At 38.4% G+C, this 20,189-nt stretch overlaps 1 protein-coding gene across 8 annotated transcripts in view; it reads right to left on the bottom strand.

Moving 5' to 3' along the window:
- dock10 (dedicator of cytokinesis 10) overlaps positions 1-20,189 on the bottom strand; it is a 333,920-nt gene that overhangs the window by 1,928 nt on the left and 311,803 nt on the right. For 5 of the 8 annotated variants that reach the window (XM_087993668.1, XM_043702110.2, XM_043702104.2 and 2 more), the window contains 3 exons: positions 19,354-19,454; positions 12,885-13,023; positions 8,283-8,358 (listed from right to left, as the gene is read on the bottom strand). In XM_087993668.1, coding sequence (XP_087849794.1) covers positions 8,283-8,358; positions 12,885-13,023; positions 19,354-19,454 — 316 coding nt within the window. The remainder of the gene's footprint in view (positions 1-8,282; positions 8,359-12,884; positions 13,024-19,353; positions 19,455-20,189) is intronic. The other 3 variants (XM_087993671.1, XM_087993667.1, XM_087993670.1) reach the window with 1 other exon arrangement.

The following is a 20,189-nucleotide window of genomic DNA, read 5'->3' as shown; positions in this document are numbered from 1 at the left end:
GATACATGAACAAATCCTTATCCTGTAATAATCATAGATGCTTCAGATGTTATTTCATCTACATTTATTTTTCTTTCTCTCCTGTGACATTTCAGTCATGCAGTACTATGAAAACCCCAAAGGAGTTCCCATCCTCATCCACTTTTTAATTGCAATACCAACCAACCACACTTTTAGAAAAAAAAACTGGCCAAGGGAAGCTTCCTCTGGTTTCATGTCACCATAGTCTTACCAGAGCAGAGGGCTGCTCCCTCATTAGAGAGAAGCAACTGGTGGTGTTTAACCTGAGGGCATCAGACCTCAGGCAAGGGAAGAGATTGAGAAGGAGAGTCCTTCATGGTAACCTCAAACCAGTAATAGGAATTGAAGCCATGCTGTTAGCATCACACTGCTCTGCAAACCAACAATTCAACCAACTGAGCTATACCAATTCCCATTCTCTGGTAAGCACAGCAATAACATTAAGCAGAGTATGAAAATCTCAATTGAAATTGAGATGCAATCAGCCTTGGTAATATTCTCTACAATATAAATTATAGGCAGGTTAGATCAATACTTCATCCATTTCTGAAAATGTGTTGCTGGAAAAGCGCAGCAGGTCAGGCAGCATCCAGGGAACAGGAGAATCAATGTTTCGGGCATAAGCCCTTCTTCAGGGCTTCATAAAGGAATGAAACTGGGAATGAAGTGTTTCCAAAAATGTGAAATCAAGCAAGTATGTACATGATTTCCCTTTGTCCAGTGAATCTCAGTCTTATTTATTGCACCTCCCATTCCATACAAAATGAATTTAGCCGTGACATGGACTAGGAGGAAGTCGGGGAAGTCCTTAATGAATAGTTTGTTTCAGTATTTACTACTGAGAGGGCCCTTGATGTTTCTGAGGTCAGCGAGAAACAGACTGAAACGCTTGAACAGGTTGATGTTAAAAAGGAGGATGTGCTGGAAATTTTGAAAAATATAAGGAAAGATAAATCCCCATGGGCTAGGGGGACATAGCTTAGATTACTACAGGAAGTGAGGGAAGAGATTGCTGCACCATTGGTGATGGTTCAGCGTCCTCAGTATCAGATAATTGGAGGGTGGCAAATGTTATTCCCTTGTTCAAGAAAGGGAATAGGGATAGTCCTGGGAATTACAGACCAGTCAGTCTTACATCAGTGGTGGGCAAAGTATTGGAGAGGATTCTGAGGGAGAGGATTTATGATTACTTGGAAAATCATAGTGAGGTTAGAGATAGTCAGCATGGCTGTGTGAGGGGTAGTTCATGCCTCACAAACCTTGTTGAATTCTTTGAGGTTGTGACAAAACACATTGATGAAGGTAGAGCGGTGGATGTGGTGTACATGGATTTTTAGCAAGACATTTGATAAAGGTCTCCATGGTATGCTCATTCAGAAAGTAAGGAGGCATGGGATACAGGGAAACCTGCCTGTCTGGATAAAAAATTGGCTGGCACTTAGATGACAGAGGGTGGTGGTTAATGGAAAGTATTCAGCCTGGACCTTGGTGACCAGTGGTATTCCGCAAGGATCGTTCTGGGACCTCTGCTCTTTGTGATTGTTATAAATGACTTGGATGAGGAAGTGGAAGACTGGGTTAGTAAACTTGCTGATGACACAAAGGTTGCTAGAGTCGTGGATAGTGTGGAGGGCTGTTGTAGGTTGCAATGTGACATTGACAGAATGCAGAACTGGGCTGACAAGTTCAACCTGGAAAAGTGTGATGTCATTAACTTTGGAAAGTCGAATTTGAATGCAGATTACAGGGTTAAAGGCAGGATTCTCAGCAGTGTGAAGGAACAGAGGGATCTTGGAGTTCATGTCCATTGATTCACATTGATGTGTTGGTTTTCACTAGCGGGGGTTTGAGCTTAAGAGCTGCGAAGTTAATCTGCAGTTCCATAGAGCCCTGGTTAGAGCACACTTGAAAATATTGTGTTCAGTTCTGGTTGCCTCATTATAAGAAAGATGTGGAAGCTTTAGAGAGGGTTCAGACGAGATTTACCAGGATGCTGCCTGGACGAGAGGGCACGTCTTATGAAGAAAGGTTGAGGCAGCTAGGACTTTTATCATTGGAGTTAAGAAGGATGAGAGGTGACTTGATGGAGGTGTACAAGATGTTGAGAGGCATAGATAGAGTGGATAGACAGAAACGTTTTCCCCAGGTGGAAATGCTGTCATGAGTGGGCATAATTTTAAGGTAATTGGAGGAAAGTTTAGGGGAGATGTCAGAGGTAGGTTCTTTACACAAAGAGTGGTAGATGTGTATATTGCACTGCCAGCAGTGGTAGTAGAGTCAGCTACATTAGGGACATTTAAGTGACTCTTGAATAGGCACATGGAAGTTAGTACAATGAAGGGTATAAGGTTAGTCTGATCTTAGAGTAGGATAAAAGGTTAGCACAACATCAAGGGCCGAAGGGCTTGTACTGTGCTGTACTGTTCTATGCTCTATGTGAGCCTGCAAACTTGATTTTATGTTTCTCATCTCACCATAAGTAATGCTGGAGGCAGGTCTTGCAATTTGTTTTCTTCCTTCTATTCTTTAAAAAGGTTAGCATCTCTCCTCATTTAGATGGTACTAAATTAACTTTCCAATATACCAATATATGCTGATTCAAGGATGATGACTACTCAGGGTGGTGTATCTCTGTTGGGGGCCTTCACGTGATTGAACAGGCTGATTCTTGACCCACTGACCTTTGAGCACATGGGGCAGGAAATCACACAGGGTAAGGAGATTCGAAGAGCAGGATCTGTTTCCTTTTCTTCTCTGCTACCAGTTTGCCTCATGAAAACATGATGCAGCTTGATGTTCAAATTGTCAGCACTTTAAGTAATTGGTAGCAAATACCACCCAGTTATTAGTGTCAATAGTGTGATGCTTCAGGCAAGGCTTCAGTGTGTTTTCATAGTGCATTTTGGTTTACCCCTGGAATGTTGGCCATTTGAAAGGTGAGAAAACAGGTCCTGTCAGCAGAGATGTTTTTTGACCATCTAAACAGGCAGAATATCTAGTCTACTAAACTTGGCATTTCCAAGTTACCATGATTGCTTTTGGAGCGTGGCCTCTAAAGGACAGTAGCATTTGATTGACTGTTCAAAACTGAATTCACAATATGGAGCTTTGCCGATGGAATCTCTCTCATGCTTTTATATGATTTGGAGATGCCGATGTTGGACTGGGGTGTTAAAAGTTAAAAATCACACAACACCAGGTTATAATCCAACAGGTTTAATTGGAAGCACTAGCTTTCGGAGCGACGCTCCTTCATCAGGTGGTTGTGGAGGACACCATTGTAAGACACAGAATTTATAGCAAATGTAACATTTTTGTGATTTACATATGAAAAAAGCGAAACTATCATGGTCATTCTAATAGATGAGAGACTCAGCAAACAATCAAGGTATTTTAAATGTATAATTTTAGTTACATCACACTGTAAACTTTTGCTATAAATTCTGTGTCTTACAATTCCTCCACAACCACCTGATAAAGGAGCGGTGCTCCGAAAGCGAGTGCTTCCAATTAAACCTGTTGGACTATAAACTGGTGTTGTGTGATTTTTATGCTTTTATGTGTTTCTGCTATGAGGTCCAAGTCTTACTGCAGTACAGGAGTATGGAGACGATAGCTGCTCTGTACACTAGGACTTCTATTGACTTGTAGAGATCTTTGTCAGCAAAAAAACCCCACTGATATGTCTGTACAAAGCTGACCTGGTGCAGCTGAACTGTGTTGGGCCACCTCATCAAGTTTGAGAGAGGTGGTTGCCGAGAGATGGAAAGTTCCTGACATATTCCAGAGATCCTCCTTCAACATAAGTTGGAGGTGAAATGTTTAGGTGACCAAATGTGGTGCATTATATGAGTTTTTGTTTTAGCAACATTTAAGGATGGGCTGAATTTCTTAGCTCCAAAAGATTAAAGAGAGTAAGGGAGGCTTGCAAATCTGTTGCAGTGTGGACAACAAAATTACAATCATCTGCAAGTAGTACATCATATGTGTCTAAGGTGGTGCAGTTTTGGCATGGAGATAACTGAAGTTAAAAACCTTTCAACTATTTAAGGCTGAGACCAGAGGGCAATTGATCCTTCTTGAGGTGACAGCCACTGCTAGCTAAACCGTAAATAGTATGGGGGCTTAGCTACCACACAGCCTTCCTTGACCCTGGTCCAAATTTCGAAGGCAGCAGTAACAGATTTCAGTCGCCCACATTTCATCATGAAGCAACTGCAGGATTGTGCAGCACAATCCACAGAGCATGTATTTAATTGGTTCAAATGCTTTGCTTAGGACAACGTATTTTCTTTAAGAGTCCCTGGTGCTACCTTTGACATTTTTCTTGGATTTGTCTGACAAGACCGTGCCAGAGGTACCTCTGGAAGGTGCAAACATTGTGTCTCCTGAAGGACCTCCTCAGCCACAGGAAGTTGACAAATTAGGAGAATGCATGTCAAGATTTAGGAAAAGAGGCACATAGTTTACACAGCATGATTTGGTCTCCTTTATGAACATAGTTACAATTCTTGCACTTCTAAAATCAAAGTTTTTTTTTTCTTTTTCCTTCCAAGGCTATAGAAGGATTGCTTAGAATCTAGATGTGAAGAAAAACACATCAGCTTTGAAGACCACAGGTAGAATGGTATCAGGGCTGCAGGCTTGGTTCTTTTTCATTCATTTGTGCCACCTCACTATCAATGGTAGTCTAACCTATCTGAAGAATACCAATTACCATTATGGACTCACTGTTGAGGACGTTTCAAAATAGTCCTTCCAAGATTGAGGGATGGCATCCTTAAGAAGACAAAATCATCATTTGAATGAAGTGAATTTTGTCCATTGACGACCCTGGTCACATGCTACAATGATCAGAATATTGCTGGATGTCTCTGGCTTTTTCTCTTGCCTCCATATTTGTCTTTGGCATCAGCCTGGATCTGTTGGACTGCTGCCATTTCGACTCGGGACCTGTAATTGTTCTGTCAGATAATGCAGGCTATTCATTTTCATTTTAGGAGGTCACATATTTCTGGATTGTTTTCAAATCAGTATTGGTGATGATGATGCTCAAGCCAAATGGTCTGAGCACACGTATCCAGTACAGTCAGTTTTATTTGATCCCACTGCTCTGGAATTAAGTTGGATGTGTAGAGATTTTGCAGAATTATCAGGAAATGCAGTTTGTCTCTTGGTTAAGCAGCTTCAGCGCTAAGACACTGAACTTCGCATTTTTGGATTTTGGGACTTAAAATGTTTTTATGCTGTGTCAATTTTCATCAGCAATCAAACAAAGCAATAATTTATCCAGCAGATGTCAGCATAGAGTGAATAACTTGGACATTTCTTGGCTCTTTGACCGGAACAATAGCACAAACCAAGTGCTTTGATCAAAGATGCCTGCAAGGTCATTTTGCATTTGTTTGCTGATGGAAGAGAATGTCTGTTTTAATGAAGCCACGCTGAGCACACTTTGTCGGCAGGAATACATTATTTGCATTGACTTTTCTCACCCTATATTTTCAAATGGTTCCCCTCTGGACATTAGCGGATGGCCACATCCAACAGAAAGATAATCTTTTCTTCTTTTGGAAGGATAGTGAGAACTTCACCACCATCAGAACAGAAATTATCAAACATCTTTGTTGGGTTCTAAGTGCTATATAGACAGACATTTTGGACTGGACTGTTTCTGCAATGCCCCTTCAACCTGTGAATCACTACTTTGATGCATTGGGGAAGCTTGTATACACTGACGACTCTTTGACTGATGCTGTTGAGACCTCCTTGCTGTTGGGTGGGCCATGCATGTCTGTGGAAGCATAATGTGAAATCCTACCATGGCAGCTGGGCAAGTTACGTTCAGTCAATTAAATACATCTGGAATAAAAAGCTTATATCACAATAGCGACCATGAAACTATTGGACTGTAGTCAAAATTCACCAGTTTGTTCATGTCCTTTCGGAAATGTTTATTTGGACTGCCGAGGCGCCAGACTCATAGCAATGTGGTTAACCCTTACCTGCTCTTTGAAACGGATTAGCAACCCCATTAAATTGTATAGGATTGAACAATAAATACTGACCTTCTCAGTGATGCCAACATATGAAAATTAATGAAAAGATATTTAGTTAAGTACTAGAAATACTGTGATGTCAGGACTCCTAAAAATTGAAAAGGAACTAGCATATCAAAAGAATGCTTAAGTCTTGAATGAAAACAACATTAAAAGATGTCATAATTACAACACACAGCATCAAAGAGACATATTAACATATTCTGGGTTTGTAGCAAGTTATAATACTCAGCAAAATAATCAGGTGTATTTTAAATGAAAGAAAAACATAAAATGAGATTTATCAACTCTGTCTAGGTTCAGGATAGTATTCTTTCCAGTAGACATCCTGAAGTATGCACTTTCTGGTTTCATAACATCAACAGAAATTATTCAATGCAGCATGGAATCCTAAAGCTATTAGAAAATGTAGAGGAAAGTGCATTGTTAAATCCAACTATGCAGTTTTCACATATGGTCACAATAGTGCACCAGACCATGCTATAAGGACTGAATAAGCAATTACTTCTTCAACTACTTATCTCATAACTCTCAAATTCTTAAGGTACAATTGAGTTGTGCAAATTACTTGCAATTCAATGGTTTTGGAGCATCACAAAGCAACATGCATTTCATTTATTGAGGGAATTTTGGTATATCTCTTGTCCAATTTATCAGAGATAACACTATTGATTCCTAATTATTTGAAAGACAAAAGTCCCTTTAATATTACAATAAGGTTTGGGACGATGGTGGAAGTTAAATGTACTGAAGTTAGAGTGTTTCTATGGTAATAAAATTTTACTGTCATTGGCTGTTGTGCAACAATATATTTTCTGCTGTTGTCTGTTGGTTATCATATTTTATTTCATTCTTTTATTGCTTGCTTGTCACCAGCTATAATTGTTAGCAGAGTACTATTTGTTTGGTAGTTGGCTGTCTAGAAGGAACATGAAATTAGATTTTCCTACAAGTCGGGATAGATCTGATGCTAAAAATATTATTGAAGCATAAGGATTCTGATATTGTCTTTTAAATTTTGTTTGATCACGTTTTTTTTGGCAAAAATGATTTACTTTACTTGGTATGGTTAATAGCAAATTTATTTGTAGGCTTTTCACTTCAGAAGCAAGCTACCACAAAGTAAACTTTCTTCCATGCAAAACCAAGATAGAAAGCTATATGTTCATCAGGTTAATGAATCACACATTTTGTCCCGGGCATATAAAATGCACAACTATAGACACAGAATTAGAAGTCTACAAAATGCATGAGATTATAGACCATTACAACACAGTGTAAAACATAGAATTAAAACTTGTTAATAATTTTTATAAATTTTTGACAATTCTAATTTTCAAATATTGCAACTATATATATATATATATATAAAATATATCCAATTTAGTGAATATTCTGGTGTTATTACTATAAAAGCTGTAATTCTCGATGTTCTTGCTTGACATAACAGTCTTTTTATATATGGGCTCCTGTCCATCAGTACAAAAATATTATCAGTTGACTTCTCAGAACATTTATTCCCTAATTTTTAATTTAAAAACTAAGTTAACTTTGGAAACCTTTAGAGATTAACGGGGAGTATCCTTTTAGGCAGCTGCCATAAACATTTCTTGCAAAACTGTAACTAGAAAATTTAATGTGTTAAAATTCAGATTGCAGAAGCAACAGTATCTTTTGCGAAAAAGAATAACATTATCCACACAAGCAACTGATAGCATGACTGAAAGCCAGAGATTTTTTAAACACGATTATCAACATAAAATATAATGTGTCACGTTGTTTGTTATCAGGGAGGAAGGGAGCAGATGTAAGCTCAGGTCTCTCCACATAATGAATTTTTCGCATTTTGACAATGGAGGTTGGCACAGCACTTCACAAAATAAAGTGTGTGCTTCTGTTTGTTTGTGTTTGTGTGTAAAACAAAAACATTATAAAATTAAATAAAATGCATCATTTTCTTCTTAAGTATTTCATGTTTCTTTGCTGACAGGTGGATTTCTAAATGGATACAATCATATAATCCAAATACTGAGTTTAACGCATTGTCATTTAACCAGAAAACAAACAAATAGAATTACTACACTTGTGTGATTTATGTAACACCTTTGGGAAGCTATTTCACAGTACATTAACAAAAATGAAAATAGAAGTTGAAACATTGTAAAGAGTAGAACTTCATCATTGACAGAGATCTAGACATACCATTTTTGGTAACGGTAGTGAAGGAGGTAATAGACTGAGAAGAGTAGAAGTTGGAAGAAGTGTAAGCATAATTCAGCTGCCAAAGAAAAATCAAAACAACAAAGTGAGTATATTCTGTTGAAGATTCGATGCTCAAATATTGCATCATAACAAGTTATTAAATAATTTAAGATTCACTTTAAAATCAATTTTTAATTAAATGATATTAATTACAAAATTTGCATTATCAGTTATCAAGAGCTCAAGAAATCCAGGTTATAAAAATCAGATGCTCTGTCAAATAACTGCTGCTCTGCTGGTGATTTCTTTTTTTCTAAATTGCAGACATTGGTTTGATCTCAGACAATGTATTATCTGTTCATCTAGTATCAGCAATGTCATTGCTAGCCACAGCATGATTTCTTTTTGATCTATTTCAGAAACATACCTTTATAGCCTCAAAATAGTATATTTGTTGCATAAGGCAGATGCTTTCATTTATGAAAAAGAAACAATGTAATTGAATGCCAAATAGGAGCAATTTGTGAGAAAATCTATATCAATTTTGAACTATGTTGAAATAATACAACTTATTGTACACAGAAGCTTCACTCCCAATGCCTCTTCAATTGAGGTTCAGCACAACTAAATAGCGCAGAACTGAAAAATAATATCCTGGTGTATAGCATCATCAAATCCTGTGGGATTGTACCTCAGCAAAGATGAATATAAAGTTAAATATATTGTACAGGAAACATACACAATGAAAGGATGTCAATTAACAACCATGTATTAAGGAAGAGGGTGTAAGGTTTCATTTGTTTATGTACATTTCCTGCCCACATTGTGCAGTCTGTGATGAAATAGTGCCTCTCAATGTAGATTTCAAAGAAATTCGCTTACAACAAATTAGCAATCTTTTGTGGTGAGAATGATCCCTTTCTTTACAATTGTTTGAGTCGGTGCCAAGTCAAGGAGATCTCCAGGCATCTAGCAACAGTGACATCATTAGGTAGTGCAACCAGACAATCGCATTGAAGCCTCCTCAATGATAGCAAATCAGGAAATACAATGAACTAATTTCTCACTTTTAATTAAACTCTTAGAAAGAGTGAAAACGATTACAATGTACACACTGATAAAGTTAAAAGCTCACATACCAGAAGTAAACTTAAAAATATAGACTCATAGACATTTACAAAATGGAAAGAGGCCATTCGGCCCATTCTGTCTGTGCCAGTAAACAAAGATCTGACTAACTATAACTATTTTCAAGCTCTTAAGTCATAGCCTTTGAAGCTAATAAAACACAACTGAATACCTGAATACTGTTTAAATGTTATGCAAGAGTTTCCAACTCAAACACTCTTTTAGGCATTGAATTTCAGACTTCCACCATCCTCTGAGTGTAAATAACTTCTCATTTCTCCTCTTACCCTTCTATCTTCTACCATTAATCTCCTGGCTACTGACCCCTCTACAAATGGAAAAGGTGCCTTCTAATCCACCCTATCTATGCCTCTCATAATTGTGTCACCTCTATCAGGTCCCCTCTTAAACTTCATTGTTCCAACAAAAACAACCATAGCCTATCCAATCTTCCCTCAATGATCAAACCCTCCAGCCTATGCAGCATTTTGCTAAATCTTCTTTACATCCTCTCCGGTACAAACAAATTCTTCCTAAAATAATCTATATTTGAATGTTTGTCTATCTATTTGGAAAACACAAGTTTAATCAGAACAGAGAAATTCAATCTTCCACAAATATTAAATTAGTTTTCCAGAGGCACTGAGGTTGTCTAGCAGTAATCCTGAACATAACAGATAGTTAAAAATCCAATTACAGATAATTAAACAAGTTTTACGGGAGTTTCTCAGTGAGATGAACAGCATAAATATATATATATTCCTGTCAGTTCACTGATTTCCCTAAGATTGTATTTTTGTTGGATAAAGCATTGTTCCTTCAACAGCGCACCCTGCTGGAAAGTTACAGACAGAAAGTTCTGGATTTCTGTTGGTGAATAGCAAATTCACCATACTCAACAAAGAATTAATTGCTTAAAAAGGTCTGCAGTTATGCAACAATTTTACCAGTAAATAAACAAAATGTAAGGACCGGTATATTTTTTCTGTTTTTTTTTAAACAGTGGACTGAAATAAAGAAGAACTGTTTTGAAATTAATGTTTTGAAAGGATGGTTGCAAGGTTTGAATGCAAGAAACTTATACTCATGACAAGTATTGTTTGAACTAGCAGTAACTGAAGTGGTTGCAGGTGAATAGGAGCTGAAGGGTTCTATATTTAGATATGGCTCTGGTTGGAAATACAAACTTATTGATCTATGGACTAATGACCAGTTACTGATGACAAGGGCCTTTGCTTGGCAACAACCTGTTTCAAGAAGACCACCATCATCCTGGTACTAAAGAAAACTCATGCAGCATGTCTCAATGACTACCACCCAGTAGCCCTGGCCTCCATAATTATGAAGTGCTTCAAGAGGTTAGTCATGGCTCACACCAGCCTGCCTTGATCCTTGTAATTCACCTACCATTGCAACAGGTCCATGGCAGACACCACCTCCCTGGCCCTACACTCATCCTTGGAACATCGAGATAACAAGGATACTTGAGTCAGGCTTCTACGTATTGACTGCAGTTCCACATTCAAGACTATAATTCCAACCAAACTAATGTCCAAACTTTGAGATCTGGGTGTCTGCTCTGCTCTGTGCAACTGGATAGACTTCCTGACCCCTAATTCACAATCCGTGACAACAGGCAACAGCACCTCCTCCATGACAATTCTCAACACTGGCACCCCACAAGGCTACATACTCAGCCCCCTACTATACTCCCTATACACACAACACTGTGTGACCAAATTTCATTCTAACTCCATCTACAAGTTTGCTGATGACACCATTATAGGCTGGATCTCAAACGATGATGAGATGGAATACAGGTAGTTTTCTTATAACATCATGGTTCAGTTCCCATGCGATCTTGCTTAATAAGAAAATCATGAAATTCCAACAGCATTTAAAGTAATGGGGCCGGAATCATGTTATAACCAATATAGGTAAGGAAAGTTCGTGTTCTACAAATATTGGTCTAAATTCAATTTGTTTTGCTGAAACACATGCTATAGGTGAACCACCTGTATAGGAAAGAGATAGAGTCATTGGTGGCATAGTGTAAAGATAACAATCTCTCCCTCAACATCAGCAAAACAAAAGAGCTGGTCATTAACTTCAGGAAGCAGTGTGGAGTGCTCGGCCCCATCTACATCAATGGGGGCTGAGGTGGAGATGGTTGAGTGTGTCAAGGAGTCTATCTCAGATTGTTTGCCATCCCTCAGCTTGATTTCAGGTGTGAATTGCAGACATTGTGGACTCATTCATAAAATACATTGGTCCCTAACTGGTTGGTAAAATAAGGGGTAGTGCTCATAGGACGCACATTATCTATGTACAATTGTCACACCAACTGCAAAAGAAGTCAAATGTGCATTTAATGCAGAAATTCAAATATTGTGATATATCATTCACTAGTTAAATTCACGAAAAAAACATCTTATTTTTCTGGCTTACCAGCAAAATGCACTGACCAGAGTAATGTTGTGCATTTGTATGCTGGATATGTATTAAAGTAATTATAGGAAGTTCCTTCTTATCCATTTCAGTCCAAGATCGATTTTCATAACTTGTTAAATATAACTACTGGCTGTTAGCCTGCCTGGTATTGAAAATTAACTGATGTGGCTGTCTCATTGCTTTGTTCTGGTGGAGTGGGGAGTAGAATGGCTTTCCTCTCTTTCTTTCTCCTCAATTGATTGCAATATGGTTTGGTGTGTTTATTGGTGGGATAGGGGAGTGTTCGAAATGTCATGCTTGTAATTCAAAAAGGGTTCCAGAAGTATCCAAAAATGATGCATGAAATGGAACCTGTCACTTGGGTGATTTTTCAGGAAACTCAGTCCATCTGACCAGATTTCCCACTAAAAACTGATGGCAGCCTTTTTATTCAGTGCAAGTTGGTTTTAAAGGAGGACTGACCTCCACCACTTGTTGGTAGATAGGGTTAGAATGGTTATTCTTGACCAGTGGGCTGAAGGGCCTTTTTCTTGTTCTGTCGATATCAATGACACCATTTCCTGCTCCTGCCCACAAACCAAATTACGGTCAGAATAAATACATGGGATCTTCACGCAGCTGAAGTCATGAGAAATTGAATGGACATCTGAGGTACATTTGCTTACTTGTGGATTTTGCTCCTCAAAGCCATCTAATCTCAACACAGTTGTTTCTGTAAGTTTCTCAGGAACCTTACCTGCTACTCAGAGGTATTTTTTTAATACTCCCAACAGGTCTGCCACTTCTCCCCTTTAAGATGCGGTTGCTAGCTCTTTAAATGCAGCCACAATGAGCCATTTCCTGCTGCCAGAGCACCAAGCCATCTACCGGAGAGCAGGTTTAAAGCTCACAATACAATGAGGACCTTAAATGCCTTCTGCATTCCCCTCTGGATGGGCAACATGCATCATCCAAGGCCGGGCAAACAAATAGAAAGAACTGTGCAACTTACATGGTGACAGCAGTTATATGAGAAATGCTAACCTGCTCATTCATGACTGTAGACAACTCGCTGAGCAGATCCCTGTAGTGGGACTTCATCTCCTCCTGGTATTCTAATTGGTCTTCTTTAATAAGCCGTTCATTAACCTCCAGAGCATGTCCACATGCAGCTGCAAATTGTCTACACAGAGAAGGTAAAAAATAAAAATAAGCAAATCACTGAACATTTTATATTGATTTCCAGAATGTCATTGAAGCTTTTAATAGTGATGTAAGTTTTAGATATAGAAGTTAATAGCCAGCTGAATGGAGCACTGACTGGCTATAGGCACCGAAAGGAGTCAAGGCAACCGACTCTAAAAGGAGATCTGCTTCAACTTATAAAGGGAGACAGGACCATTACAAAAGGTACAAAGCATGGAGTCGTTTGGTTCAATAGCGAAATGATTGCAGTAATAAGAGTGTCTTAGTACATTCAAAAACTGGAGAATCAATTGCACAAAGGAAAGGCCAGAATGATGCAGAAATTAGAACATGTAAGTGGGTTGGAAATATTAAGTTCCCAAAGGAGTATCAAAGAAAACCAAAGGAATATGGTTACATCAAGGAAAGGTGAAAAGATTAAGGTAGATGAGAGATGGTTGAAGTAGAAGAGTAATGAAGCTGAACAAGAGAGAATATTAAAGTCATCTACTTGGATTTACAATAAGAATATCAGGGCTAACCCTTCACTATGGGACAGGATCATTACTAGTTTTTAAGTCAAGTTACAGGAGAAGGCCAGGATCAGTTGTGTTCTGTGAATACTTGCCACAGACTGACTGTGAAAGGCTGCTGCTGAATGTGTAACACTGTGCTGAAACAATTTTTTGAGTCAGGATAGACAACCAGACCCTGCAGTTTAGTAGGTTGCAGGCTACTGTCTGTGTCACTTAAAAGTAGTTTTATTCATTATGGTCTGTTTTGTACATAGTTTAAAGCAATTTGCTGCTCAGTGTCATAATTGATTTCTTTCTGTTTTACAGTACATGGTTTTTTTGTGTCTGTGAAACAAAGGCTATTTTTAAAAGCTTTTAGAGTAATTATAGTGAATTCTGTGTTGGAGTGGATGGATCTTGGGGCTAAAAATGTGCTGTCAAGTTTAAGAATTTGAGGATTCTGGTTCCTGCCACAGTTCTCAACAGTTTGAGGGGATTTTAATTTAGGCTAGGATGTTGCTAATTGGAATTAAGGGATAAACATATTAGGTGACCTGAGTTCCAAAGACAAAAAAGAAACAGAGGTTTGAGAAGATTTGAGGATTTAATCTAAAATGCTGCAATGAAACTACAGGGCGAGGGGAAATTGTCAAGATTTAAAGATTCAAATTATTGGGCACAAGTGACAGTGTGCCTTTGAGGCTAAAACATTTGCCACAACCGTGTGTGAGGCTCTCATTTTTAAATTTCAAACTCTCACACCAAATTAAAGAAGCAGCAATTGATATGTGGTCAAATTAAAGAGAACACAAAAATACAAGATTCACAATCTCCTGATTTGAAATGGTTCTTGTATGGGGGCAAACAATATGCACTTCCAAACTGATTGCCCTGAACATTGGCCCCAAGTAATGAATTTAAAAGCTAGTTTAAGCTCGGGTCATAGAATTTGTAGCACTCGTCAAACTACTTAAGGGGAAAGAAATTAAACCTGCATATCCACAGATAGTAGGCTTGCATTTAGAATGATGCATGATTATATGATCACCTGAGGCAGGGAAGAACACACATTAACATTAGTCATGAAAAGGTAACTGGAATCTTACAGAGCAGCAGGAAGTTGCAATTATCAAAGCTAAGATTCACCAATCATCCCAATTGGAACAGTGTAAAAGGTTTAAGGAACGGATATGTCCTACTCTGAAAACCAGCTCAGCACTTCAAGGATCTTACAGGTTCTCCACAGGTGGGACTAGATTGGGTTGGGATATCTGGTCGGCATGGACGGGTTGGACCAAAGGGTCTGTTTCCATGCTGTACATCTCTATGACTCTATGACTATTATAGCTGTGTGTTATTACTTCTGTCAGATTAATACCATTCACATATTTGTTGTCAAATTGTAACATATTCAACATTTGTAGCCTGAATGAGAGAAACTGCTAAACACCATCAAATGTGCATGAACACATGGTTTAGCTATATGGCTAAACTGCACCACAAAAATTATTGATTCAATTGGCAATTGTTAATTCAAAAAATAAAATTTGGAATTGCTACAGAAAGTATCGAGAGCCAGTCAGTACTTTTCATGAATTAGCTAAAGCGAGCTTGCTGACTCCTAAAATGATAACTAACAAAATAACGTTCAAATAGAATTTTAAGTCCCATTTAAATGTTACAAACATGATCATAAAATATCCAGTACAGGGGTTGTGGGAGATAGTAATAAAATACTTCCCAATATGCAAATAAATGACTTGCTGCTTGGGTGTAAAGAATGTCTGCCCATATTCCAGATGGATAGGGATGAAAACCATGTATGATATTAGTACGACCTTTAACTGTAACCTTGCATTTGCCAGTACCAACTACAAACTGAGACAGGTGGCAGCCCATAGAGAAGGGGAATATTGTGGAACCACTGAGAGTCTCCATACCAGTCTGGTAGGATCCACTGTCCAGTGAGCAACTCATGTTTTCACTTTCAACCCCCAGGCCCAATAATAATCAGACATTCCGTGATAACTAACATCTGGCCTCCTCCTAAGGACTAGATGAACATAACCCCAATAATCCAACTGAGGACTTGCTGAGGTACCTGCTGCAATGAGGGGATGCAAATTCCAAAACTGCCAGATCATCAATGAATGATGAAAGTGTCCTGGACAGTAATGAAGCAATATCAGTAAAACCAAAAAGAAGTCAAAACACTGGGCAACAATGTGGAAGCCAAACAAGCAGATGGTTCATGACTGGGGTATTAGGGTGAATGCTCAAGAATGTTCATTCCTGGATGAGAATTGCTTCTGATAGTGGTGGTGTAGTTGATCAGGGTTGAGATTAAGATTGAATCTGGAACTGTTTATCGATTAATGCTGATGGGCATCATCGAAAGCAATATCTGAAGAGGATCTGGCAGATAGGTGAGAGCTACTGGGAAGATACGAATTACAGCAGCACAGACCCTTTGGAACTTGCAAATCTAACCTACTGACTGGCCACCAGTATATTCGGCAACGAATTAGAACCACTAATGATATTGTATTCCTTGGGCATGGACATAGAGTCATAGTCATAGAAATGTACAGCATGGAAACAGACCCTTCGGTCCAACTTGTCCATGCCGACCAGATATCCCAACCCAATCTAGTCCCACCTTCCAGCACCTGGCCCACATCCCTCCAAACCCTTCCTATTCATATACCCATCCAAATGCCTCTTAAATGTTGCAATTGTACCAGCCTCTACCACATCCTCTGGCAGCTCATTCCATACACGTACCACCCTCTGTGTGAAAAAGTTGCCCCTTAGGTCTCTTTTATATCTTTCCCCTCTCACCCTAAACCTATGCCCTCTAGTTCTGGACTCCCCGACCCCAGGGAAAAGACCTTGTCTATTTATCCTATCCATGCCCCTCATAATTTTGTAAACTTCTGTAAGGTCACCCCTCAGCCTCCAACGCTCCAGGGAAAACAGCCCCAGCCTGTTCAGCCTCTTCCTGTAGCTCAAATCCTCCAACCCTGGCAATATCCTTGTAAATCTTTTCTGAACCCTTTCAAGTTTCACAACATCTTTCCGATAGGAAGGAGACCAGAATTGCATGCAATATTCCAACAGTGGCCTAACCAATGTCTTGTACAGCCACAACATGACCTCCCAACTCCTGTACTCAACACATAAGCCAAAATGAGGGAGGGAAGTAAGACATAGGTATAGAAATTAACATTTAGCTAAAAATTTGGATTTCATATTTGTCACAAAGGTGATATAAAAGCAGGTTGTATAACAAAAGCAATTTGCAAAATTTATTTGGAGCCAAAACTAAGACAGCCAAAAAATGTGTGTGAAGAACGACATTTCTATCAAAGACTGCAGTATTGTTGCTGTCGTTTACTAGATGGAAATCTGTAGATATTTATATATGAAAGTGGCATAGAGCACATCAATTTGGCAGCAAGATTGCTGGGAACCAAATTATAATTGAAAATTTATGGTATGTATATTTTCTTCATGGTTCGGGCAGACACCTGTAACACTCATTAATCTCACTGAACATAAAAATTAGGAAACTCAAGACTGTTAAAAGTCATAGCTCAGCAGTTGACAACTGAAGGTTATAACAAAAATATATTTTTGAGAAATAATTTTCTTTGGAACCAAGAGAAGCTCGCTCTAGCTTTTTAAGAGTCACAATTGAAATTCCCTCTCCTTTCCATCTGCCCTGGGCCTTAATGAGAGCCAATGACAATAAGGTAAGCACTTTAATATTAATATTTCTCATTGGATAAATTGTCTTGTTTGTATGAATCCACAAGTCATAATTAGCTCCACCTGGTTCGCTTTTCTAGCTTTTCTATATTGCCTTGTGGATGTTGAAAGATACAAGTCTTTACAATATTTACCTATCATTTTATGAAAATGACTTGTTACAAGCCATTTTGTTTGTTTCCTTTCCTTTCCAGAACCAATTATTCCATTTACATACATTCCAAAATCATTAAAATCCTCCCACACTGCCATGTATGTATCCTTCTGTTTATGACATCATCATTTGGTGAAATAGCGGTCAACTCAGCTCTGGCTTGGAACTCTTTCTTTAAATTATTCCTCCTAGGCATTGAATATAAGCACAAGTGAGACCAAGGGATATCGAGATATGATATGAAAGCAGAGTTGAGTGACAAGATCAGCCATGAGTTGATATAAGGGGTACATAATAACATGAGAAATTGGAACAGGAGTAGACCACTTGGACCTTGAACCTACTCCACCAATCAGTAAAATCATGGTATTGATATTCCGCCTCAACTCCATTTTCCATTCTCTCTCACTAACAGAAAAGCCTTCAAAAACTATCAATATCACTTTTGGATAAACTAAAGACTGAGCATCCACAGCCCCTTGGATCAAGAATTCCAAAATTATGTTTACTTCAGCTTCTATCCGTTATGTATTCCAACATCTACTTTCCACAGCCAAAAACTTTACAAAATTGTTAATTTTTTTCTGGCTTGATCTTAACATTTCAATTCAATGACCCTACCTCAGAATTAGACTGCAACCAGTTCAGCTGAGTTTCACCAGCAATTTCTATTGTTGTTTCATACCTTCAGGATTTGTTCTTTATTTTATGTTATAGTCAATGTTTTCTTCAAATTCTGACTGCTATCATGGATCATTTGTTGTAACGCCTTTAAGGTTAACGTTGCTTATACACACGTGCACGTATTAAAGGGACCATTGTTTCTGTCTGACCTCTATGTTTGACACTGGCATTTTGTCAACTGATGTCTTAGAGGGAAGATGCGTCATTACATGCCTGGGTTTCATTGTTCTGCCACACACACACACACACACACACCGTGGAATTCCACAACAAATCAAACACACAAAGAAGGTCAATATAGTTTTCAGTGCCAGGAGAAAAATGGATGATGGAGAAAGAAAGTCAGGTGAGGTTTTTTGTTCATTATTGCCCATTTTCTTCTGATAATGAAAGTTAAAATTACCCCTAAAAATATATATCTAAAAAAGGTCGAACTCAGCAGGATTCTGGCTTGTACGAAATTTCAAACCGATGGCCCAGATTCTTGATGAAGGAGAACGGAAAGACCTGGCAGAAATTTGTAGCAATTATCTCTAATACTGCGAAACCAATTTTGTTGGTAAGTTGAGTGACCTACTTTCCAAAATGCTGCTATTGTTAAGCCTTCATCATATTTGAAGATTGTTATCAGTTGATTACACTGACTATAAAACACAAAGAAACAAGGCGACAATTGAAAATACTAAGTAACTACAGCAGTACAATTCATCACAATTTGAAGATGCCGGTGTTAGACTGGGATGTACAAAGTTAAAAATCACACAAGACCTGGTGTTGTGTGATTTTTAATACAATTCATCACTGCTGCTGCTCTTTGAAGGTTGGGATAAAATCGAGGAATTTGATTGTTCAGCTTATTTCTGATTATTTATTTGCAACTTTTTGAGTTGTTCACTGTTACACGATATTCAGTTAGTAACTTAAAAGCAAATACTTTCATTACAGATTCTTATGCAGTCAACATGGTGCTTTGAGGCTTGACAGACTCAAGTGCAACTTTACAAATATAGAATGTCTATGAAAGCCACAGGATGGCAGAAGGCTGTTAGATATAAAATCTTTAATTATATAGATTTGACTTTCTGACCATGTAGTTTGCATATTACTAACACCTTAAAGTGCGAGAAATCTTTAGATCCATACACATGTACCATAGCAGGAATTTTTTAAAATTAGTTTAGTGTTAAACTTCCCTCATTCTTACCTGAAAATTTCTTTGAGGAGTTTAACTTGGTTGTCTGGATACTTTTTTGCATTCTTTTCCTCTAGAAATGCCCAAGCGTAAGCCATGGGTCCTGCATTTACCTATGCGAACAAAGATTTGACTAAATGAGCATTACTGCAAGTTAATAAAGTTGGTACTAGAACAAGAGAATTATATACAGTGTTATGAACAAAGTATAAGTATTGGAATCATTATTCAAATTAGAATAATAGAGTAAATCAGTCAACAAGAAAAAGCTGCATGGATCACCAAATTCATTCCTTCCAAACTAATGAGCTTGATATTATATGCCCCTCTGGGTGTGTTTATGGTGGTAAGACACACGGTTTAAGTCAGGTAGGGAGACCACCATGTTCCTACCCATTCTCGAGCTCAGTCCCAGAGGAGAGGGTGGATAGCAGCTGATATCAACCCACCGAATGTAAATAAATAATTATCGGTCAACTGAGTGTGTAAAAAGGTCAATGGACCCCAAAATTACATTGCCCATGGGATAAAATAGTTGGCAGGTACGATTGGGATTTTTGTCTTTTTTTCAAAAATGCATTGAAAATGGTGGGAAGGGAGTAACAGCTTCAATGACGTGCCCTTTGCCTGGCAGGAGCACCTCCGAAGAAGACAATGTTTCCTACCTTCTTATTGGCACTTTAAAATCCACATGAAAACTCCTCAATGGGATGCGCATTAAAACTCCTGCCCACCCATGGATTCTCAATATATCATAAAATCACTACAGTGTGAAAACAAGCCCTTTGGCCCACCAAGTTCACACCGACCCTCCAAAGAGTAACACACCCAAACCCTTTGCCATACCC

This window comes from Chiloscyllium plagiosum, unplaced genomic scaffold, assembly GCF_037043375.1.
Source record: "Chiloscyllium plagiosum isolate Xiang-an unplaced genomic scaffold, Cpla_swu_hap1 HiC_scaffold_13, whole genome shotgun sequence".
Lineage (NCBI taxonomy): Eukaryota > Metazoa > Chordata > Chondrichthyes > Orectolobiformes > Hemiscylliidae > Chiloscyllium > Chiloscyllium plagiosum.
This window is presented reverse-complemented; position numbering and strand designations above follow the sequence as displayed.